General features: G+C 39.2%; 1 protein-coding gene across 1 annotated transcript in view; it reads right to left on the reverse strand.

Moving 5' to 3' along the window:
- Positions 1 to 26,298, reverse strand: part of LOC137502861 (uncharacterized) — a 435,934-nt gene that overhangs the window by 36,607 nt on the left and 373,029 nt on the right. The window contains exons 8-9 of the mRNA XM_068230018.1: positions 15,503 to 15,688; positions 7,112 to 7,332 (exon numbers count right to left, since the gene is read on the reverse strand). Coding sequence (XP_068086119.1) covers positions 7,112 to 7,332; positions 15,503 to 15,688 — 407 coding nt within the window. The remainder of the gene's footprint in view (positions 1 to 7,111; positions 7,333 to 15,502; positions 15,689 to 26,298) is intronic.

Below are 26,298 nucleotides of genomic sequence, written 5' to 3' on the forward strand. Positions count from 1 at the left end.
CGGATGCCATGTTGTCAGGTAGTTACATATGATTCTAGTTATTGCTAGCGCGTAAATGTTGACTAGTTTAACTTGTACTTTATTTCTGGCATCAAGATTGTCTCTCTTATGGAATTCGCAGCTATCGGAGTTCATGTTATACAAAGGGCACTAGGAAAGTTTTGCAATACGCAAAAACGGCTGGCTGGACACCCCTGTTATGGTGAGGGATGAAAAGAGGGTGAAAACCGGTCTAGAAGACAGCAAGGCATGACCTTCACACCAGTTATTAACAAGCAGTGGGAATGAAAGCAAGTTAAGATATCAGTGTGGTCTAAAGGTGAATATCGCGTAATTATCCGCTACAATTCTGCTCGTGGATTAACTGTTGACCAGTGCCTGGAGGAAATGACTCCTGTGGTGGAGAAAGACTGTTCACATTGGACAACAATTTTCCGCTGGTACAAAGAGTTCCAGAGGGGAAATTTTGGGTTTGAAGACGATCCTCGTTCTGGGCGACCGTCTGAATCAGTGACTGAGGAAAACATTGAAGCTGTGAGGAAATTGTTGCAGCAAGAGAGGCGGTTGACATACTGGCAGGTAGAAAAGACCCTCCACATCCCTGCACCAGCTATTTATTCAATTCTACATGACCATCTCCACGTTAGAAAGGTTTGTTCCCTTTGGGTGCCCCATTCACTTTCAGAGGAACAAAGGGCACATCGAGTGAAATGGTGCTGAAAAATGCTAAAACAGTTTGAAAATGGGACTTCACGTAATGTCAATAGCATCGCTACAGGTGACAAAACTTGGCTTTATTATTACGATGTCCCAACAAAATCCCAGAACAAAGTGTGGCTGTTTGAAGATGAGGGTACTCCTGTGACTGTGCAAAAGTCAAGGTCAGTGAAGAAAAGGACGATTGCAGTTTTCTTCACTAAACGGGGCATCGTGACTCTGGTTGTGCTAGAAACACAAAGGACAGTTACTGCGAAGTGGTACAGTGAGACTTGTCTGCCTCATGTCATCCAGGCTCTCAAGCAGCTCCATCCAAGGTCACAGCTCAATACTGCTCTTGCATCACGACAATGCTCCAGCACATTATGCTAATGTAACAATGGATTTTCTTGCCAGATCAGGGTTGACTGTGTTTGATCACCCTTCATACAGTCCTGATCTTGCCACATGTGACTTCGCACTCTTCCCAGAAGTGAAGATGAAGCTGAAAGGGTGGCATTTTGCATCTGACAAGGAGCTTCTGGCAGGATAGGATCAAGAGTGTGAAAATGTAACCGAAGAAAAGTGGCAGAATGGTTCAGTGACTGGCTTTGACGTATGGAGAAGTGTATTGAGTGTGGTGGAATTTTTTTTGAAAAAGTCTAAAGCATTCACTCACATTGCAAAACTTTCCTAGTGCCTTCTGTACATCAACCTTAGTTTGTTCGTTGTTATGTGCCTTTTGACTGGTTCAACTTGGACTCGCAATAATTCAATGAACTCAATTTTAATTCTTGTTTTTACATAATTCGAAGGAACTCCATCCTCACAATAATTAATCCACGCTTCACACATTGATGTATATTTTAATGTCCATAATATCTATTGTCATACTTTAACAACCACATGATTGTTTCTAATTTCACAGATTGCCATCGTCAATGCATTCCACGACAAATACTCGTTTTTATCTTGCACATATTTTGTTACAATTTAAGTCTAAAGTTAGATTATTCACTTTTTTTATTACAACATGGTTACTCTCTTAAATTGAGGATATTATTTTGATCATTTTTTAAGACCAGGGCCCTGACCTAGTCTTTGTGCATTAACGGCTGATGATGTTTGCTATGACGAACGAATCATGTCCCATTATATAAGACACTTCATGATTATACCACAATTCTGTGAGTAGGTGGTTGTAAATAAGAAAATTTTATAATTTTAATATATCATCTTCAATATGGTTCCATTATGAGATTAATTACATGTAAATCGCCATTGTTCGCGGATTCTCCTTTTCCGCACACTGCCTGCTGCGTGATATTACGGCGTTCCTTAAAAGGTTGAATACAAAAGAATTCTGATTTCATTCAACTTAGCAATTATGAAGCACACTGTAGACACACCGAAGTGAGTGTAAGTGCGGAAAGCTACCCCTGCATGTTCTGGAACACGCGTTCTATCATGACGCGGATAAATTTTGAATTTAAATTACACTGTAACGTACTACTGTTTTAAAATGTAAAGGCAATTTCAAATGAAATGTCTGAATTTCAGTAATGGGGCCAACATTGTACTTCGAATTAAGAATTATCGTATTTCGAATCAAACAAATTTAAATAATATGCAAAACCGTATCTCATGTTTCCGGGAACGAAAGCCTCTTTGAATTAGGCGGAATTTTGAATGAACCTATTTTGAATTATCGAGATTCTACTGTAATTCTTTCAGCTACAACTACTCTGAAATCAGTGTAGTGCATCTTTTTCCCAACAATATTCTGGCATACAACATAAGGATTGCATAATGTGATGTCCAACATATAGAAGAACACTTTCTGGTAAGCTAGCCAGTATTTGATTTTGATCTTTCCCCTCCATTCCAGACATTCCCTTGTTGTAGTCTATGATCGGAAGATGCTTCTGAATCATCTGCTCACCACCATCCCTACGTTTCCTCCTCTGCCGGGTCTGTTGCATAGAAATGTCCTTCCATACCTGCCAACTTTTAGAAATCAAAAATAGGAAGATATTTAATGTTTTGGACTTGATCACGTATATTGCGTCATGGTCTAAGTAAAAAAAAAAAAACACAGACAGGATAAAAGGCATGCATATATTGACCATTAAATTTAAAATTTTAAACTAAGAAAACAAAAAAAGGATACACGAAAATGTAACGAACATGGAAGAAAATGCATAACAGTTTCATTTTTTAGATTGTAAAATGAAAGGAAATTAAATTTTATAGGTTTTGTGGCCATAATGTGAAGAAAAATTACCAGAAATTGTCACCAAGACAACCCTCTGAAATACATTCAAGTCATTAAAATTATGAACCAAGAATGGACACAAATAAACTGAAATACGCAAAACTACTGCATACAAAACAGATCAATATGTCTCATACATTATTAACATATGACTTCGACAGGGGGAAAAGACAGAACTGCAAGAAAAACACGTGGACTCCAACTCCAACGAAACTATGCACAGAAACAATGTTATCAGTGCACGAACCACATAATAACAAAGTAGGAACAAACTCATTTTTTCGTCCCAAATGCTGATTAACGGAGTCACTACCACACGCTAGCCTCTCTCGATTATAGGATGACTTCCGTCCAGAATTCCCAGTAGTAAAGCACACACGCTGCTGTAGTGAGCAGGAAATACAATACACTTGCCAAATAAAGCATGAAATAAATACGCTTGAAAATTACACTAGCACATACAAATATATTCTAGGGGAAGAGTACTGGCTGTACTGGAGGTTACATTGGTCAAAAATAGGAAGAAATAAACAGAAATCGGAAAATCGAAAGACAAGTTAAAAAGTGGAAAGTTTCCGGCTAAATGGGAAAGGTTGGCATGTATATCGTTTACTACTACTACTACTACTACTACTACTACTACTACTACTACTACGAGGTACTGCCTCCCCTGTTATCTGGTAGCATGTTCTTTCTGTTTATCCCAATAATGCCAACAGCATACAAACCTACTCCAACAGCTTATGAAACAGCTGTGGGGATGAGTACCAGTTACCTGCATTCATAATTAGCTGTTTTAAGTCCAATAACACTGATCCACTAACAAGAAGATCAAAGCTCAGAGCCTTGTCATCCCCTGTATATAGCAGCAGTCAGACCCACTCTTGCACAATTTGTATATTTTGATCCCAAAAACCTGGCCCGTTTGGAAGGTTTGAACTGAACGTTTAACTCACGTTTAACCACGTCTCATGTTATACAGTCACATGAACTTATCAGTTACCAGCACAGTGAAACTGTCCTCAGAAAAGAGAAGGAACTGGTTTTGGCTCATTATGGAGTTATATATTGGAGTTTTAATCACTTAACTCTTTTTTTTATTTTTTTATTGCAGTTTGTTTTACGTCGTACCAACACAGATAGGTGTTCAGGGCTGCCAACAGTGTGGTTCGAACCCTCTAGCTGATAGCTACGTGACCCAAATCATGATGCCACTCACCTTACTTTTTTGTGTGATCTATAAGAACACACAAGACAATGTAGGATTTCATTTCATCCACAGTAAATTCTCACCATGCTAAGTTGGACTAGTTTGGATCACTCAACAAATGTTTAGCATAGTCATTTAGTTTCCACAGAAACCAAATAATAAATTCTGTCACCAAGAAACTCAGAGACTACTTCTATGTTGTTCTGTTTGAGTCATCAGTCCATACTCCGGTTTGATGAAGCTCTCCATCCCACCTTATCCTGAGCTAACATTTTTATTTTTTATTTAGTTATTTAACACATTGGAGACGCCGCTTGTAGAAACTACGGGCGCGCTAATTCATTGCTGCTGACGGAGCTCGGAGAATCTACGGGCACGATTTCACTGTAGCTAAAAAATTGTATTTGCCGTTTCAGCGAGCTGTGACTTCAATAAGATACTGTCGAAAGCTTCTATAAGCATAAAATATACTAGTTATGAGCATAAGTAGAGAGCTCTTCTTTCAAGGCATTGATAACACAGCCACGTTCCTACATAACCTAAGGCTGCGTCATCGTTGACTCTCAGCTGTGAAATGGGCGGGAAAATACGTATGGTACATGCGGTCAGGAAGAGTGTGTGTTTGAGAGGCAGACTTGTTTGCGTAATTCTTGTGAATATTTAGCATGTCTAATTCAAGTGTACCAAATTTTGACAACGAATCCATAATGGATGTTCTTATGGAAGACACGATTTCTGAAAATGAGGATAACAATTACACACTAAGTAAACATGATGATTCTGGTGCTTCAGGTTAGTAAATGTAGAAAATGAGCTCATTTCAAATTGGTGTGAAATGTAACGTAGTTTTTCATCACTTCCTTGAAGTGGGTTCTGCAGTACTATTTTATACCGCTTCCTAAAAATGTGGGTGTTTCCCGTGTACCTGCAGCAACTCTATGCAACACCGTCATCAATCAAAGAACAGTGGGAATGCAAATTCCTTGTTGTAAACAAGAATACCAGTGTCAATTGACTAATTAGGTTAGAATTTGCATTAGTGTGTTTCAGAAGATGTGCCCACAAAGTCAAATTTCGAAATATTAACCGAACTGGCATCCATAGCTGCGTCAGATTTATTTTCGTTTGTAAAACGTTATTTTCATAAATTTATATTTTAAAATTGCTGCACTATTATGATAATTAAAACTCATTTTTGTGTAGAAGAAAGTGTGATCTTGCTATGCATTCCAAAAGTTGTTATAATCATGACTTACCCTAGCACTGAAAAATTTTCACAAACCATAAAAAAATCCTGCGATTTCTGGAGGATAGCACATTCAAATATGGCCGTCTCCAATGTGTTAATTTTTTTTAAATTCAGGATCAGCAACAGCATAACGGTGAATTACAAAGATCCAAGCTATGTACAATACGTATTAATCTAAAGTGAAAGATTTCCATTTCTATGTAAATGCTGCATCCTACATCTGCCCTAATCTGCTTGTCATATTCATACCTTTGTCTGCACTTTCCTCAAAAACCAAATGAACAGTTCCTGGGTGTCTGAAGATGAGTCCTATCATTCTATCTCTTCTTCTTGTCAAATTTAGCCAAATCGATCTCCTCTCACCGATTTGATTCAGTATCTCTTCATATGTGATTCAATCTATCCACCTTCCCATCAGCATTCTTCTGTAACACCCCATTTCAAAAGCTTCTATTCTCTTTCTTTCCGAGCTAGTTATCATCCGTATTTCACTTCCATACAATACCACACTCCAGGCAAAAGTCTTCAAAAACATCTTTCTAATTCCTAAATCAATGTTCGAAGTGAGCTGAAGGATTATTGCCTAGACTCCACCATGAACTACAGAAGAAAAAATACTTATTTTATTACCATCACAGTCCATACCCAGTCCGCCTGCTGATTTATAACACGGTCATCTCCTTGACTTTCTCTTCAATTTCCACATCACTTTGTTCATCAGAACTGTTACTAGTACTACCAATATCACTGAATGAATTACATCCATGATCATCATCACTTTCTAAAAGGGATTGAATGTCTGTAACTTTCAGTTATTAACTCGCAGCCATGTTGTTTACAAACAAATCTCAAAGTCAAAAGATGACCCATTTCAAACTAACATTACCAAGCGCACTATCAGTACATGTTAACAAAGAGCCTATATGATTGGAGGCAAGGAATGCAACACACTCTGCCAAACCTTGACGGGAAGTTTAATTACATAACAAGTGAGACAACGGAACAGTTCCGTGATCCAGCGTTCCGTCCACCAAGACAAAGCATGGAACGGTTCCATAGCTTGGGCTCAATGAGTTAAAAATGACACTCGTACATCACTGATGAGAAACAAACAGAAGTCCGTGAGATCACCAACTCTCGGCTCATCAGCAATAAGTACCTTCTGCTGGTAAACATACAAATCTGAGGTCAAACTGTTGATCAGAGCAAAGACGATGGTTGCCCAGTTGTACTTCCTCTTAAAATAATATTCACCAGCATTGGTTGATCAGATCTTGCTAATTTGTTAAGAAAAAGGACTCTCATAAAAAGGGAGTTTAAATCAGCAAAACACAAATGCCAATTGATCAGCAAACTATGTTTTTGTTCAAAGTGAACATTCTTACTTCTTATGTTGGTATCATAAGTCCATGCATACTCTGATTTGTATAAGCAGATGGTAAATCTAACTGTGTGCCAATGTTCAGCAAACATCTTCAACTTTTTAAAATTTTTATATCAGTATCACCAGCCAAACTTTGGTTAATGCTGTATTAGAGGAGCATTGATTTAAGAATTTTAAAAAATCAGCTAATTTGGCTAGAAAATGTAGACATATTTAAAACATGTGTATACCTTTTAGGGGCTACAAAATGACAAACTTGTCTTAGTTGTACTTCCCCTAACAAAATACTATACTTACATTGATCAAGGGGTAGACAGACATGCGGCATGCAACTGAATAAAGTCGATGAGCAATCAGACTCCTGTTCTCTTGCTCTAGGATGATCAACAGCCAGCGGTAAGTAGGAGCTTCCAGACAATTCCTTACAGTCTCTATCTCCACGTACAGATCGATAGCTTCAGTCCTCCGATCGTCTTTCAGAAGGCCCAGCATCACCCTATTAGTGTACTTCAGAAAATCTGCAACAGTGATTTCCATGTCCATTAGGCCCACTTATAAACTGCAGTTCGAAGGTGCTACCAGTGCAGCTACTTTCAATGGGTTGTCAATTATAAATTTCAAAATATTTCAGAAATATATTTCAGAAAGGTCCAAATTCCAGTAGATCCTAGGGTGGAATTTTCACATGAAATTATCACATAAAAACAACAAGAAAATTCAATGTTTAAGCTTAGATCAAAACCTGGGCTAGGGTGCCTGAGTATCCCAGTTCTATATCTCTTTTCAGCCCCTGTCGAGCTCATTTCTATTCCCCAGCTTCATCAGGAGGGCGGCAACAACACTAAGTGAGGGGCCGTCTAGAAAGAAATGGGAGTGTGGGATATTAATACATTGGCCGGCAAAAAAAGTGGATCACTTTGAAAAAAATTGTTTCAATGGATATAGTGTTAGTCCAGTGTCCTAAATAAATAATTGCAACCTTACCAATTAGTAAACCAAACATTCAAAAGAAAAGCACAAACATCAAGAAGAAAACAAGCGCAATACTTACCGAAAGGCAGTAGCATAAAATATGAAGCGTGGAAGGCAAAGCGAGAATTAAAAAGGCCAGGATCTTACATAACTTTGACAGGTTGCCAGGTAAATATTGCTAGCTACTAAATGACACACCAGATAAATTTGAAATGAAGAAAATTTACTAAGCAAATATAATTTGAAAATGGTATAAAATAAGAACAATAATAAAAAAAATATATATAATTCTTTTTCTAAAATTTAAAAATGCAATCAAACTAGATGAGGAAAACAGTACTTTAAAATAAAGTTGAAATTGAGGAGAAATGAAGCTCACATAAACATAGGCTTCCGCCGAAATTAAGGTTTGAAAATTCATTAATAACTCATTACCTTACATACAGGAAATAATATTATTTTAAAATTGGTTGCAACCGATATGCGGGCCCGCGATATAAAAACACTTTAAAACTGAAATTTGCTACACTACAAAATTCTAAGTTACAAGACGCACACAAGGACACACGAAAAAGAAGAAAATTTAGTGGCTCCAACCGCGAATAAACATTACACAAAAGAAACGACCTAGATGAAAACACAATAAAATAATAGTGCACAGCAATCCCAACAAAATGAAGTATTTTAAAGGAAATTTACAATTAACGGTGCACTCATAAAAAATAAGGAACACTGAAGCACCCAACAAGAGCTACCCGTTACCGACGCGAAGCCAAGATCCCATAATAATCATCAAAGCCACCCAAAATATTAACGTATCATCAGATTAGATAAGAAGGGGTGACATGACGTAATAAAGACAAAAGCAAGGAACCCAAACAATGGGAGAAAAGATAATAAGACAACGAAAGAAAAGTCCCATTATAAACTTAATTTCGACCAGCAAATTTCAATTTTAAGATTTTAAGTTATTAAAATAATAATAATAATAATTATCATTTATCCAAGAGGTGATAGTGCCAGTTTACATTAGCCTTACTTAATTAAATCACCAGCGATTTACATACTTTAGAACAGAGGGGGCCGTGGAATGCGCTACGATGCGAATATGAGGTGTCATTAATTGAGGCCCGTAACAATGCGATAGTCATTACGTACAGATAACCAGCCACGAAGGCAATAGGACAAAATTAGACAGCAATATCAACCAAACAGGACAACACTAAGGGAGAAAACACGCACCGAAATGAATTACCAAAAAAAATAAAAGTAATAATAATAATAATAATAATAATAATAATAATAATAATAATAATAATAATAATAATAATAATAATAATAATCGCCATCATAATGAATATCAAGAAACACAGTTGGCAAAAATGCACCCCGACAAAAACGTAAGATAAAATCACTTACACAAAATATCCCCTCATAGATGCATAACTAGCGATCCTCGAGCTCCCTACATTACATTAAATTTTCTTTTTCAAATGCATTCACTTCAAATATATATCAGATTTTGCTTACAAGGTTAACCAATACCAAAATAGTCGTTTATAATGTTGCTCATGTCCAAGATGAAATTACTCACACTAGTGCCTGAACGACTGGGATCCCTTCAATAAATTATAATTTTCAGTACTTACTTGAGTTAAGGTATCCAAACTTACAAGACACTTAAAACATTTCATGCCGATAACGGTACTCACTGCACCAAGTTTACATGTTACATTAAGAACAAAAAAGGGTTGGAGCACACTGGATAACTTTGAAGGAATAATAGGGCCTAGCCCTCACATTATGTTTAACCGCCGGAGTCAAGCTCCATTATAATAGCTTTCCCTTCTCGCCAAACCGTCTGCTTGGGAGCTCCATACAACACAGCCATCTTGGAGAGTAACGGCAAGCTGACTACTGCCGACTACTGAGCTCACACCGAGCTAGCCGAGAGGCAGTCCCATAATTCAATGCGTGCACCGCGAAAATGCGCAGAAGTTACAAATGATAATTCGGCGCACTACAGAGTTCAGTCAAATGCCTGACAATAATGGATAGATAACTTGAATTAAATTGGTCTGGTAACTTCCACAGTTAGGAAACAGTTCCAACAATGAGCGATAATACAGATAACGGCTGGATACACAAGTCGACATGACAGATGAATAAATAAATACACTTAGATTCTTTGATGTAATAATTCAGTTATGTCCAGTAAATATTAGTTCCCATTTTCACATTACAATAATAATACTGATAATACTAATCAAACATTATGTTACCTTCACGTTTAACACTAAATTCACTTTCAAAATTTATCTGACATTCACTTTATTATGACATTTTATCGTTTCTGTAATTCCTGTAATTTTTACTCATTTGCATGTCTTTCACTGTATTTAAGTTAACTCCAATTTTAACACTTTCACTGATTTACACTGTCAGAAAATGTTTTAGCAAACCACTAGAGACATTAAAATCTGGTGTTTCCGCCTCTGGCAGTGATGACCTCCTGGAGGCGTTGTGGTACACTGCGCACTAGATTCCTAATTGTTTCCTGAGGAATACTGTTCCATTCTGTCACCAATCGTGCCCTCAGTTCAGCCAGAGTCTCGATATTCTGAGACCGAAGTCTTCTCCCAATCATATCCCATACGTGCTCTATGGGACTTAGGTCAGGACTCCTTGCTGGCCAGTCTAGAGTTTGAATTCCAACTTCTTCTAGGTAACGGGTGACGATACGGGCGACGTGCGGGCGAGCATTGTCATCCATTAAAATGAAATTGTCGCCCGTAAATTGTGCAAATGGGACAATATGATCCTGCACGACTTCCTCCACATAGCGGTGAGCAGTGAGAGAACCGCCATCAAGAATCACAAGCTCGGTACGGGATTCAAAGTTTATGCCACCCCACACCATCACAGAGCCTCCCCCAAATGGTGTCCTTTGGGAGAGAGTTACAGGTGAGAATCGCTCTCCAGGCCTCCTCCACACTCTTTCTCGCCCATCTGGAGATCTCAGACAGAAGCGGCTTTCATCTGTAAAAAGCACCATGCTCCAGTCCTGAATGGTCCAGTTTCGATGCTGCATCGCGAACTCGAGTCGTCTTCTCCGATGCTGCCCCGTTAATAGTGGCCCTGTAGCGGGCCTTCTTGAAGTAAGGTTAGCCTCCTGGAGTCTCACTCACACGGGCATTTCTTGTAGCCTCTAGACGATTTCTCGCCTGAACCGCTGTTGTTCTTCGGTCTCTCAAGACTTGGAGGACAAGAAATCGTTCATCCCTGGCGTTCGTAATTCGTCGAGGTCCAGATCCCGGTCTCCTTTCGCATGTTCCACGTTCACGATAACGTTGCACGGCCCGTTGTACACTTCCATAAGATGCTCCTACAGCATGGGCCGCATACCGAAGGCTGCGACCGTCTTCAACCAAGGCGATTACACGTGCAACATTTTCTCTACTTAGAGGCATCTTGACTCATCAAGGATCGAACAAAAACTGATTTGGAACTCCCCAGAGTTTTTACAAAGAACATCTTATCACTGCAAATATTTACAGTAACTTTAACGCTTGATTAGGGGGCGAGGAACCACGTTAAAAGGGACCGTCATAAAACCATAAAAGTTAAAAGGGATCGTCATAAAAGCTAATGGCATGGAAAATTATCTCTAATAGTCGATCAATTCAGACCACATGCACCACACACTTACCAGAGAGTGCTGGAAACATTTATTTATAAAGAGGAACATCACAAAATGAAATATGTCCTTAAAAATTTGTTTGAGCGAACAGAAAATCAACATTTTCAAAGTGATCCACTTTTTTTGCCGGCCAGTGTATTACAGTATTTATTTACCACAATTCTCTTCACAAATACGGAAGGTCTAGAGAAAAAGGGTGAGCCCCATGTACATATAAAATGGTCCCTAGACCTATCTTAAGATAGTTTACAAACTACTTAAAATAGTACTGTGCTATATAAACATATATAATTTCCTACTGCTCATTCATTCCGTATGTCGAGTCAGCTAATCATTTGATCATTTCTGTGTTCATATACTTCCTTTCACCCACACACTCACAGACACATGAAGCAGTTCCATTAAATTACATTTTCCTTTATATACATTTGAAATTTTGGAAGAGGCAAGTTCTTGACATCCCCTGACAGCACGTTCTATAGCTTTGCAGAATGTCAACAGAAACCCTTCTGAAAGCCAGAGGAAGGGGCGAAAGGCAGAAAAAGGGTAACTCCTTCGCCTCTCTGAGCTGAGCAATAAACAAGCGATATCATAATCTATAGTTTCATTTCTGTATTGATTATGTTCACAAATATGAAGTATTGAAGCTTCCACCTAATCAATACATATATTTATATATTATTGTTCTACAGGATCGGTTTCGACCTTGTGAAGGTCACCTTCGGCTGACAATCATAACATACAATTAAAACATCACAATAAGAATGTCACATGATATGGGTAAAAAAACACTGTCATTACAAATGTTCTAGTTTAAATAATCGTCTACATTAACTGATATAATAATTAAAACTTAACATTACTATATGTACATGAATGATGTATGTTAAAATACATTTTTCTTAAATTATAAAGGTGTCACATCGTATGGATAAAAACGTTATCAATTTGTAAATGTTTTTCGTCTTATCTTCGTCTACATTAATCGGTATGAGAGTCAAAACTTTGCAATACTATTATGTGCACAGGTGATATATGTTGAATGTACAATATTCTTGAATTGTGAAGTGTCCACTGTTCCACATTAAAACTTATGACTAGATGAATAAAACATTATGAAGTACAAATTAAATCGTGCGGCGAGTTGTATATACGACTATGTTATATGATCAGCCATGTTCATCTACTGGTGGTATAATAGTATGAGTTTCTTGACGTAATATGAACACTTATGTTGAAATAAGGTGGTTGTCCGGTGTTTAGTGCGGGACTTCATCGATATATACACAAAGCTTATAGTATATGTTAAGGCTGAATTGACCATAAAATTTGATAGAATATGGTACATAAATGTAGATAAGTTGTTGTTCTAGCGACGTGCTTCCCTGAGTTATTTAATTTTGTCAAATGTCAAATGTATTACTTGATTTCAACAATCTTGTGTTTTTTGGTTAGCGTGAAAGCTTCTTTCTTCACTTTGTGTTGTAGGACGTATTTCTTATCTGTAAATAGAAATAAAGTGTAAGAAATTTTGCGTCTACCAAGTTTGTTTTGAAGTTGGAATGGGTGTGCGTGTACTTACACTTGACACTTACTTGACACTTGATGTGTGCTATTCGGGACTTACATTTACACTTAAAATGTAAAGGCAGTTTCGAATTAAAAGTCTGAATTTTGGTAATGGGGCCAACATTGTACTTTGAATTATGAATTATCCATATTTCAAATTAATAACATGTAAAACCGTATCACATGTTCCGGGAACAAGAGCTTCTTCGAGTTAGACGGGATTTTGAATTAACAAATTTTGAATTATCAAGGTTCTACTGTATTTGAAAGACTGAGGGAGTCATTATTTTGACAGATAAGCTGCCAGATCAATTAAAACCTGAATGATGTTAGGTGCCACTGTGACAGTATGATGATGGTCTCTATTATTGACCGTCTTGGTTTCTTGCGAAGGCCTACAGATGTTGGTCCATGAAATCTTTTAACTAGTGCTCAGAGCATTCCTGACTCTTTTACATCTCATTTTATAAGCAAGTTTAGTGCTCAGATATTTTCATATTCACTGGCAGTGGGAGACATATCTGCTGATTGTATCATGAAGTTGAGTACAAAAGAGCAATAAATAAATTGAAACCAGTGAGAGTCAAGTGGGAAGTTAGGTGGTCCTGATAGTATACCTCTGTATTTGTTGCGAGGCTGTGCCAGTGTGGTTGTTTGCTTTATGTCTCATATATAATTTAATACTGACAACAGAGATATTTCCAGTTTGGGGAAATAGGGCCAAATTTATCCCATTTTTAAATTGGGAGATATTACGTTTATTGAAAATTATAGGCCCAATTGCTATTATTTGTGCTCCTGCAAAAAAATTTCAACAGATTTTATAATTTTGTATTTTTAACCATGTCAAACCTTACATATCACAATGCCAGCATCGGTTTTACCCTCATTGATGAACTTCTACCAAAATGATTAACACTGTTCAGAAAATGAAAAGACATTTGCATGTTGTTACAATATATTTGGATTTTTCCAAGGCATTTGATCAATTGAATCACGATATACTTCTTTGTAAATTGTCAGCATCGGGCTTCTCTCAAAAAATGTTGAAATGGACTCCCTCGTATCTTTCTAGTAGAAAAAAAAATGTTTCTTTTAATCACACTAAATCCTAATTCTGGTATGCCCAGAGGTCCAATTTGGTTAATTCCTCTGATTCGGGTGCTTCGCTAGGGTGTCACGCTTATGGATCCACAGGTCGCCTACAGGTCTCTCTGGAGGCTACGTGCCATTATGCCTGCAGCCTAGTTAGTTCTGACTGCTTCGTACTGATTTGTCAGATGTTGTACAGTTCTCTAGTTGTTTGTTGTTTGCAAACACTGTTAAACTGTTCAAGGAAATTAGTAACTATACTAATGCACTTCAGTTACAAGTATGAGGGCCATTCAAAAAACAAACAGCCAGAGGCTATAAAATGAAAACCGCTGAAAGGATAGTAATGCAATTGCCAGCGGAAGAAGGTGCAGTCCCTTTAAGAGCGCTCAGGTCCTAAATTTGCCACTGGAGGAACATGGGTACACACCACATGACGGAGCAAGCACCCGTTGATCGCCCACTGCACCCAGTCGTGCTGGCAACAGTGAAATGGAGGCTTCAAAAGAAGAGGAAAGGGGTGTAGAGCGTTTCCTGACAGCAGAAGGAGTGAGGGGAACGAAAATTCATTGCAGAACGGCACAAGTGTACGGAGAACATTGCATGGCCATTACAAGGGTCAAGGCATGGCATAAGCGATTCCGGGAAGGATGGATGTCGTTGACCGATGATGCACGATCTGGAAAGCAACACCGCATTACCAACGCCATTGTCCAGCAGGTGGATGTCCTCATTGCCGCAAATGTCGGAGTAAGCGTCAGAATTGTTCACACAATCATTAAGGACATATTCAAATTTCGCTCACAGTATTCAACCAGCACAGGAAGCATGGTGAATGGACCTCTCTCTTGAACATCTGCTGCACAGTGCCACGGAAGGGGATGAGTTCCTGTCACTAGTGGTCACTGGACTTCAAACCCGAGTCAAAATGACAAGCCTCCAGTGGAAACATACAGGGTCGCCGCCACCCAAAAAATCCAAGGTGAGCTAAAGAATGCTCTGAGAGTCATACGATTTACCTCGGATGACGACGTCAAGCAGTACGGTGCGTTCGGAACTGGTTCATTACGCAGCCCCAGGAATTTTACGAGACGGCCATTCACCGCCTTGTGTCACAGTGAGTTAAGTCCTCAACAGTGCTGGGCAATACTTTTGAAGCTTTCATTTTACAGCCTCCAGCTCGTTTCTTTTTGAATGGCCCTTATAGATTTCAGTTGCCTCGATAAGTGAGGTACAGGAAACAACTGGCAATGTCACTTCAGCTTTGAGACATCAGAAAATGACATGACAGAAGGGATGTCCTGAATAGTCAAGTCAAGCTACTCCGAACATCCTCCCCACACGGAGTTACTTACCAATGGGCATAAACTTCTTTGATTGAGCATGGATGATAGCAATCAGCAATTCAGAAGCATCTACCGACGGCCCATCGTTTGCCAACATAGCCAACAAGCTGCGGACAACTTCAACACGAAACCCTGAATCTTCTTTAATTCCTTGTACTTTCCACTTCTCCGGTCTGCTATACTGCAAGTCATTCTCTGCAATCAGGTAATTCATACACAAAATGAAATGTACATCCACGTAATTAGCAATTATTAATACCTTTATCATAGTGAAGTGACGTAACAAGAGGTTTGACATCTGCTCATCCAGGAAGCCTCGTAACGTCAGACCAGGATATCACAAGCAAAATAAGCATGAAGCAGCAAGAAATTTCTACCCACATCTAAAATCATCTTAATAACAACATGGTAAACCCTGTGGTGCTGCTAAAACCACGAGTGCTATAAAGGAACTGAAGTGATAAACGGTGTAAGTGATGGACAGCTGAAACACCAGAATTTGGAAACAGGTATGTACATTTAAAGATTCCAAGGAATGGTAGGTACTATATTATAACAGAAATAGAGGGTTTAAAAAGCAGGTCCAGGTTAAAAAGAAAGAGTTATAAATAGTCTTGGAATTAAGGAGAGATTGAAGGAACTTGATAGGAAACTGAATTTAGCAAAAATGTCAGCTAAGGAAAATATTATGGCTAGCACATTGGCAGTAATTTGATTTTAGAGAAAAAAAAAATGAAGGAAATATATAGGACCTTACAGGAGAAACAGATTCCACAAAGGATATTCTAGAAATCATAAATTACCAAGAGGAAGAATGTACTGTATATTTGAGGATTTTGCTTTAAGAGGGAGTACAACAAGGCAACCACCCTCTATATAACACTAATCAGTGAGGAAAAAAATGAACTGTCACACAGCTAATGTGTTTGCACCATGAGAGTTTTATGAAAGATCGATAGTGACATATATACATGGCCACTTCCCGAGAAAACTAAACGACGGCCACAGAAAAAAATGTTCAGACAAAAAATTTAATTCAGGCAATTTTTTACTATTTTCTCGCTGGCCCAAAACATCAACTAACTGAAAACCTCAATGCACAGTTCTTTTGGATTTAAATCTAACTGTAAACATCTTCTGTCAATGAGAATTATGACACTGATCACCTCAGATTTCACCGGCAGTACTGACATAAACAAGATATGGAACGACTGGAAGAAAATTTTCTTTCAATGCGTAGAAGAAACCACACCGACAGTAAATATAACCAGCAGACGGAAATCTCCATGGATTACCAAGGAGATAGTGCGAGAAATTCGAAGAAGGGACCGCCTGTACCAGAAATGCAAAAGAAATCCAACCGATTATCAGTGGGAGAAATACAGGCTGGCTAGGAACAAGGCTAAACAATCTATCAGAGATTCCTACGATTCTTACATCCACAGTCTCAACACCAACTCCAAGGAACTCTGGGCTTTTTTCAGAAGTAAAGGTTCCAACAGAGCTCCATCTGTATTTAAACATAACGGTACGGCAGTCTCCACACAAGAAATTGCAGACACCTTCAACAGGAAATTTAAAAGTAACTTCTCCGTCCCTACTGAGGAAGAGAACATGCTATATTCAAGGACAACATCTACCCCTCTCTTCCCTCTAACCAACCTGTATTTCTCAACGAGTGAAGTAAAGGAGAGCCTTCTGAAAACAAAAACTCATGCCGCGCCTGGGCCGGACCGAGTGCCAGCAAGAATTCTCAAGAATTGTGCAGTCGCCTTGGTGCGCTCTCTTTGCGCTCTCTTCAACTATTCCATTAATACCGGGTCTGTACCTGTGGAGTGGAAAGAAGCCAACGTAGTGCCAGTTTTCAAAGATGGAGATAAGGAAAACATAGATGATTATCGCCCAGTTTCTATAACATCAGGTGTCTGTAAATGTATGGAACATCTAGTTGCTAAATGTATGTTGGATTTTCTCAAGGAGAGAAACCTGCTGAACTCAAACCAGCACGGCTTCATTCCGGGAAAATCCTGCACAACACTTTTAACAAAAGTCATTGATGACTGGCAGTTCTCTTTGGAGCAGACTGATGTCTCACAAATAGACTGTGTGACTCTGGACTGGAGCAAAGCTTTTGACCAGGTGTCACATCAAAGACTTCTGTTGAAACTTAGCAACTACGGCATTCAGGGTAAACTGCTGTCATGGTTGAGGTCATTTTTGGTGGGTCGAACGCAATATGTTGTATACGGAGGAGCCAAATCAGACCAAACCACGATTACTTCTGGAGTAATTCAGGGCAGTGTGATAAGGCCCCTCCTGTACACGATTTATGTTCTTGACTTACCGGATTGTGTAAATTTAAATCTAAGAATTTCATTTTTGTCCGTATTGAACTGAGAATGGAAGATAGGAAAACTTAAAAGGGTCCACCTTTTTAATACAAAAATGTTATAGTTTATTTATAACATATATTTGCACTTGGAACTAGTTTCGACGCTGTTTGGCGTCATCAGCCAAAATGTGGGAAATAGGCTAGCATGTAGACATTTATATTACACAAGGCGCTACATTAAACAATACACATCCTACAAGGAGACAAAAACAGGGACGAATACAGAAACAAATGAATCGTTGAGAAAGCAAAAGTTATACATATTAAAAACAACCCTAACCACACATCCTGCAGTGCGAAAATATTCGCCTTAAATGATTCCTGAATACAAAACACACGCGCACACACTTCTGAAGAGCCAGCAGGCAGGAAAAAGTAAAGTGAAACCTTAAGAGTTCTTCTGAGAAGAGTTAGTCGGAACATAGAAAAAATGATGAACTCTTCTCAGAAGAAATCTTAAGGTTTCACTTTACTTTTTCCTGCCTGCTGGCTCTTCAGAAGTGTGTGCGCGTGTGTTTTGTATTCAGGAATCATTCAAGTCGAATATTTTCGCACTGCAGGATGTGTGGTTAGGGTTGTTTTTAATATGTATAACTTTTGCTTTCTCAACGATTCATTTGTTTCTGTATTCGTCCCTGTTTTTGTCTCCTTGTAGGATGTGTATTGTTTAATGTAACGCCTTGTGTAATATAAATGTCTACATGCTAGCCTATTTCCCACATTTTGGCTGATGATGACGCCAAACAGCGTCGAAACTAGTTCCAAGTGCAAATATATGTTATAAATAAACTATAACATTTTTGTATTGAAAAGGTGGACCCTTTTAAGGATTGTGTAAATTCGACCATGGCGCAGTATGCCGATGACACAGTCATTTAAAGAGTCATGAAAAATAGTGATGATATTGCAAAATTCCAATCGGATCTGGATAGTATAGCTCTGTGGTGTGAGGTAAATATAATGCATATAAATATTAAGAAGTGTAAATATATAAGACTAAGCAGAGCTAAACAACCACTCCAGAACCAACCTACTCTATGTGGATTCCAACTGCCGACTTCTAACTCCATCAGACTGATCGGTATTCACATTATGGACAATCTGAAATGGAATAAAAACGTGGAGGAAGTGCTGTGTAAGGCATACCGGGTGCTAGGTTTCGTCCGTAGATGTCTCTCAGGAGGAAGAAGTAAAGCCCTACGAACAGCTTATATTTCCCTAGTGCGGCCCATACTATTATATAGCCTTCCTTCCTGGCATCCAACGACAACGGAAAATATGAGGAAACTAGAGGGTATCCAGCGACGAGCAGAACGTTTAATTAACAAACACATCCCCTTAAACACAGCCGGGTCATTGCACCAGTGAACTCATTATGTACACAAATAGATGTAGCCTTCCTTAGGAAATCCCTGACAGACAACATACACCTCTCCCCGTTCCACCGCCTGCAGCTTAATTACCGCTCTGTTATAAGAAGCCAAGGAGTTACTCTTGTCCCTCCCTTTGCTAGAACAACCTCATATTTAAATGGGTTTTACGCAAGGGCTGCTCGTACCTGGAACCTTCTACCATCTGAGGTAAAGCTGCTTCCTCTTCCTCACTTCCTCCGCGAAGTAAAGAAAATGTATATGTAAATATAAACCTATATGTGATGTATATAACTTGTATAAATTAGAATTGCAAGAAGGATGGGTGCAAGTACAGGTGTATGTGGGTGAATGTGTATGCATGCGCGTGTGGGAGTGGTTGTGAATGAGTGTGTATACAGGGGTCTGAGTGAGAGTATAAATGGTCGGGTGTTCTTACTCTAATATTTTCAGGATAAATCAAGATAATTATTATTCTAAGGGTACAGTGTTTGTAGTGTAAATATGTAAATTTAAAATTGTCTACATAAGTTTATATGTAAATATTCAGTAGAGTTTATGTACACATGTGGAGATGGAGGCACTTCTGTGTATGTGGGGCTTGCCCTTTCTCCATCTACCACCCCTAAATTGTACATTAAGGAAAATAAATAATAATAATAATAATAATAATAATAATAATAATAATAATAATAATAATAATAATAATAATAATAATATGACTACTCATATGATCTATAGTATTATAATGACCAAAGCAGAAACTCAGCTACTATGTAACAAGTTTGATCTCTTAACAGGTTTGTTGCTACTGTTACACTGTTGACATTAAGCGTGAGTGCATCACGAGTCACTAATGTCTCATACCGTACTTCGCTGGTGTGTGTCACGAGGCATGTGTGACTCGTCCTACAGAAGTAGTTCTGCGGGCTGTCACTGGATGGCGAACGTATATTACTTTGAAATAATGAGATTGGTAGCTGCAAGTCATGTCAATTTCTCACATTCCTCAGCAGGGGGATCCACCAGTGCTCGGTTTAGCAGCAATAATCATTGAACTCCACGAATCACCCCTACCTCGCGTAGCACATAACAGAGCATAAATGCATTTTTAGACAAACAATAAATGAACATATGTATTTACTTTATGATAAAAACACTGCATATAAAATTTAAAATAATATTTTTTTAAATAATACTGTTCTCTATTTGAACCCAACTGTCTATTTCTTTTCACTGATCTTCAAAATTCCCTAACTGTTTACACTCATGATCTTACTAATTTTGTTATTATACAACGGCAATTTTTATTTTGAACACAGTAAGTTCAATTTCAGCATTTATGAACTTTATTAAAACATCCAATGCACGTGAATGGTTTGTTTGGACATTCCTCACAGTACGTTGTCACCTGCTTTGTTTTCTTGTCAGCGTCATTCGATGTGCCACATTCTCGCTGAGCTTTATAACAAACAGGCATCGTCTTCAAACTTTTCTGACTGTTCTTCCATCATAGGATATAAACTTCATGGTTTTGATCCAAACTGAATTGTGATCACAATAATAATTATTAAATTAATGTCTTAATGGTCCACCTTTTTCAATACTATAATATGCAATATTATTGAATTACATACACATTACTAAACTAGGGACTAGTTTTGGCCTTGGCTGGCCATCTTCAGTCTTAATGTAATATATCTAAAAAGTAAACAAATGTACAAACACACAATTGACAAAAACTAATGTTCAAACACATAATTAACATTAAAATCTGGGATGAACTATGTGTAAAATCTGATAAATAAATTAGGCTCTTAATTCTTAGCATCTGGAGTATGCTCATCGTCCAGACTCTTTCTTGTACTAATATTCATAGAACTGTTAGTTCCATCACAGCTAGTCATTACAACTTCAACTGCAAAACAGGAACTGGTAAAGTTGATTCTGGTAATCAGATCATCAACTCGAAAGACCTGCCCCCGGCTCCAGAGGCCACACGCCATTATTGTTGTTTTTACAATAATATACTTACATAACAAAAAATGTCCAAATACAGTACCCATATTTTATTATTTTGCTTTCCCCCTATTTTTTATGCTGCCTGTATTTATCGTTTTCTCGCATTCGTCGTCATTTTCACCCTCCCGCATAAGAAACGATGCATCGACGTTTTACTGTATTGCGGTGTGTGGATTCTTACAGTATTCATGTTTACAGGATACTGTTCAGGTAGCCATTTTGTATACATGTATGAATTGGTCGGGCTGGATTTCAATTTCACAGTAACCAACACGTAAGAAGTAATGCTACTGGCTGGGTAGCAACGCCACATTTACAATCAACCAATGAACATTACGGTTTCACATCTCTATGTTCAGTACTACATTTCGTTTATTCACATCTCATGACGAGTCCGTTGTTTATCTTTAGTTCGTGAAGCACCGTGTGTATTAGTGTGCCAGTTAACTCTGGCACCAATATGGATCAAAAGAAGCAAAAGCAAGAAAAATGTTAAATACTTTGGGAAGTGGAGGAAGGAGGAAAGAAAATAGAAATAGCGAAGAAGTATGGCAACAGCCCTTCAACACTATCTACTTTTCTAAAACAGAAAAGTAACATAGAGCAGATGATCCATGTAAACTATGAACGACCTTGGTCTTGGCCCACAATGAAAGAAGATGAGGACAGCAGACTATGAGAAGGTGGACAAAGCTGTTTATACGTGGTTTGTCGAAATGCAGACCAGAAACATTCCTGTCAATGGCCCACTGTTATGCGAGCATGCACAATCATTTGCACATTCTCTTGGATTTCTGGAATTTATGGGGAGTACTAGTTGGCTTCATAGGTTCCGGGAAAGATATGGCATTTCCCACAAGGTTGTAAATGATGAAGCAAACAGTGTCCCAAAGGAAGTTGCATTCTCATGGCGGACAGAGACACTATCCTTATAATGCAGATGAGACTGCATTATTCTACAAATTAATGCTGAACAAAACCCTTGAATTCAAGGGAAATAAGGGTTTTGGGAGCAAAATCTCAAAAAAACAGTAACAGCTCTTTTGTGCACCAACTCCACAGAGAGAGATAAACTGAAAGTAGTGTAATTGGATGGTTCGGGCGCCGCCTCCGCCTCAGGGCTCCCAGGGGCCCCTCCGCCTTCGCCTCACAGGAGGCCCTCCCAGAGGCCCCCTCCGCCTCACGGGGGGCCCTCCCAGAGGCCTTCTCCGCCTCCGCCTCCCGAAGGGCCTTCCCAGAGGCCTCCCGCGGGAAATTTGAATTTGTAAACAAAGCCACGTGCTTTTTGACAGCTGTCATCGACAACAACGCATCGCTAACCTCACTGCTGCCATCTTGACAGGCCTAAACCTCAGTAGTGCCAACTTAACCTAACTAGCGCGAGGTAAACAAATCCACGTGTTTTTTGACAGCCATGTGCTTTTTGACAGACAACAACGCATCGCCAACCTCAGTACTGCCATCTTGACGGGCCTAAACCTCAGTAGTACCAACTTAACCTAACTAGCGCGAGATAAACAAATCCACGTGCTTTTTTGACAGCTGTCATCCGCCATCTTTAAACCACAGAGCACTGTGCTGCCCTCTTTATCGCAGTACCTGCAAATTCGTCACCTGTCATCCGCAGTGCTGCCATCTTAACGGGCCTAAACCTTAGTGCTACCAACTTAACCTCACTAGCGCGAGATTTGAATCGGTAAACAAATCCACGTGCTTTTTTGACAGCTGTCATCCGTCATCTTTAATCTATAGAGCACAGTGCTGCCCTCTTTAGCTACTTACCTTCGAAATGTGGTGGCGGATAATTTGAAAAAAGCTTTTTGACAGCAGCCATCTTTAATCTAGAGAGCACCGTGCTGCCCTCTTTAGCTAGATACCTTTGAAATGTGGTGGCAGGCAATTCCACATGACAGCAGCCATCTTTAATCAAGAGAGCACCGTGCTGCCCTCTATGTGGTGGCGGCAATTTGAAAAATTCTACATGCTCTTGTTTGGAAACAAACTCACGCGCTTTTTTGACAGCCGTCATCCAAAATCTTAATCAACAGAGCACAGTGCTGCTCTCTTTAGCTAGATACCTTTGAAATGTGGTGGCAGCAAATTCCACGTGCTCTTGTTTGGAAACAAAGCCATGTGCTTTTTTGACAGCTGTCATCCACCATCTTTAATCAATAGAGCACTGTGCTGCTATCATGCGGGCAATTTCGTCAGCTGTCATCCGCCATCTTTAATGAACAGAGCACCGTGCTGCCCTCTTTATGACATGTAGTAGCGGGCAATTTGAAAAGTTCTGTTAGCTGTCATCTGCCATCTTTAATCAAGAGAGCACCGTGCTGCCATCTTTAGCTAGATACCTTTGAAATGTGGTGGCGGCAAATTGAAAAATTACACGTGCTCTTGTTTAGTAAACAAAGCCACGTGCTTTTTTTGACAGCTGACATCCACCATCTTTAATCAATAGAGCACTGTGCTGCTATCATGCGGGCAATTTCGTTAGCTGTCATCCGCCATCTTTAACCCACAGAGCACCGTGCTGCCCTCTATGTAGTAGCGGGCAATTTGAAAAGTTCTGTTAGCTGCCATCTTTAATCACGAGAGCACCGTGCTGCCATCTTTAGCTAGATACATTTGAAATGTGGTGGCGGCAAATTGAAAAATTCCACGTGCTCTTGTTTAGTAAACAAACTCACGCGCTTTTTTGTCAGCTGTCATCCGCCATCTTACATCGCAAACCTCAGTGCTACACTCTTTAGGTACATACCTTTGAAATATGGTGGCGGATAATTTAAAAAGAAAAATTCTATAGCAGCCATCTCTCGACGCTAATTGCACAAGATGGTGGCTATACATGACTCCGTAAAGGTGCTTATGCAAGATGGCCGCTATACATAGGTTCTTATGAGACGCCCATGGGATGCTTGCGCAAGATGGCGGTTATACAAGGCTCCTTATGAGACACCCTAGGGATGCTTGCGCAAGATGGCGGTTGCTCTTATGAGGTGGCTTAAGGGTCCTTGCACAAGATGACTAGAGACGTCCTAAGGATGCTTGCGCAAGATGGCGGCTATACAAGACTCCTTATGAGACGCCTTAAGGGTGCTTGCGCAAGATGGCTGCTGCTCTTGTGAAGAAAGCTAGCTTAGAGGCTAACGTGTCATGCTAGTTTGATTCATTAAATTTGGGGCTTAAATACAAAATGTTAAATATCTCGAAAACGGTGCATCGTAGAGCAAAACGGATAAAAATTTTCCACCTGATACCTAGGTTTGCAGTATCAGGAACAAGAAAAACATAGTCTAATAATGAGATCGACGGTTCGATCCCTACTTAGGCCCTTTGGCATTGGCAGCTATCTAATTCTACACGATGAAGGGTATACATAGCTTCTTATGAGACAGCTTAAGAGCGCTTGCACAAGATGGCTGCTGCTCTTATGAGACGCCCTAGGGGTGCTTGCGCAAGGTAGCAGCGACAAGACGGTGACTATACACAGCTCCTCATGATACGGCCTAGAGGTGCTCAGACAAGATGGTGGCTGCTCTGATGAAGAAAGCTAGCTTTGCATCGTGCAGGTATCCTTACAGCACTAAACCTCATACCTTTGAAATGTGGTGGCGGGTAATTTGAAAAATTCTACGTGCTTTTCTCTTAACAGCAGCTATCTTTAAACAATAGCGGCTATACATAAGCTGTTAAGGCCTCCTCTTATGTCAAGGCATAGCTCTATCGAACAACTTTAAACCTGCATTGGGATAGCTAGAGTAAGCACGTGCTGCAGTGATGACGTCATTATGCATGTTTAGACTTGCAAATCACTAAAGAAACATAACAAGACTAGAATCGAACACTGCACTCTATGCCGTTAACTTTATCATGTGATCGGAACATTGATTGAAGTGTTTAGAACACTAAATAAGTAGAATCGAACACTGTACTCGATACAACATGCGTTTAGAACATGTCAGGGGATACCTTTGTTCTAAGAAGATTAGGTTACCGCACATTCCTTGTAGGGCTAATAGGCTAAAGGGCTAATGGGCTAATGGGCTAGGGTGCCTCTCCTCCCTTTATCCGGGCTTGAGACCGGCTCTACAACTAGAGGCGGAGTTAACACCCTAAGAAAGGAAGAATGTTGGGATATAATCTATACGAATATAGCTACTCGATCGACTATATACTACAGATGGATGACTTAGGTGAGGGTAAGCGCTTACTTAATAATACCTATACGACGTAATTCATGCTCTATTTCAAAAATATCTTCTTTGTACTGTGTGTGACCAGCATCATGATAGGCTCTTAGCAGTTGTAAACGTTTTACGAGTACATTGGGGTCTTTACAGTATCTTATATCTACATAGGGTAACAGAGGCTTGTTGTGAACTTTGAGTCTATATGCAGACAGTTGATGTGTAGGGACTTGTTTTGATGTAATACGTGCTTCAGCAGTAGCGTTTCTAGGTACAAACTTAACTTGTTTCGATAGCGATGAAGCGTTGAAATTTCCTTCTTCTTTACCTTGCATCTCTTCTTGAGATGTTTGCACTGCGATAGAACGTGTAGTAGGCTTACGAAATGAAGTAAAATCATCAAGCTGTAATGGCAATGAAACATTAAGATTTTCTTCTTCTTCTTCTACTTTCCCTTTACTACTGTTTCGATCAACATCATTATCCTTATTATCATAATCATGATCTTGCCTCTCTTTATCTTGAAGTTTGTGCCTAGTAACAGAACTTGCAGCAGGCCTAGACAACAAGGGAGAATTAAAAATCTCTCGCAGAGGTGTACTTTTTAAACATAAATCAGTGTTCGCTGGAATATGGTTGAGGTCTTTGTATTTTGTTCCCGATGAAGCTACATTACACGCGGCTTCATGACGTTGAGTGTTGTATGCGTTCTTGAACTCTCTTCTACAATGTTTGCATTGAAAAATTGTCCTACATGATATCTCATGACTAGGGCCCGGATTTATATGCACTAAAAAACCTGAAAATATGCATGCAAATATGCACTAAAAA

This window comes from Anabrus simplex, chromosome 13, assembly GCF_040414725.1.
Source record: "Anabrus simplex isolate iqAnaSimp1 chromosome 13, ASM4041472v1, whole genome shotgun sequence".
Classification (NCBI taxonomy): Eukaryota; Metazoa; Arthropoda; class Insecta; order Orthoptera; family Tettigoniidae; genus Anabrus; species Anabrus simplex.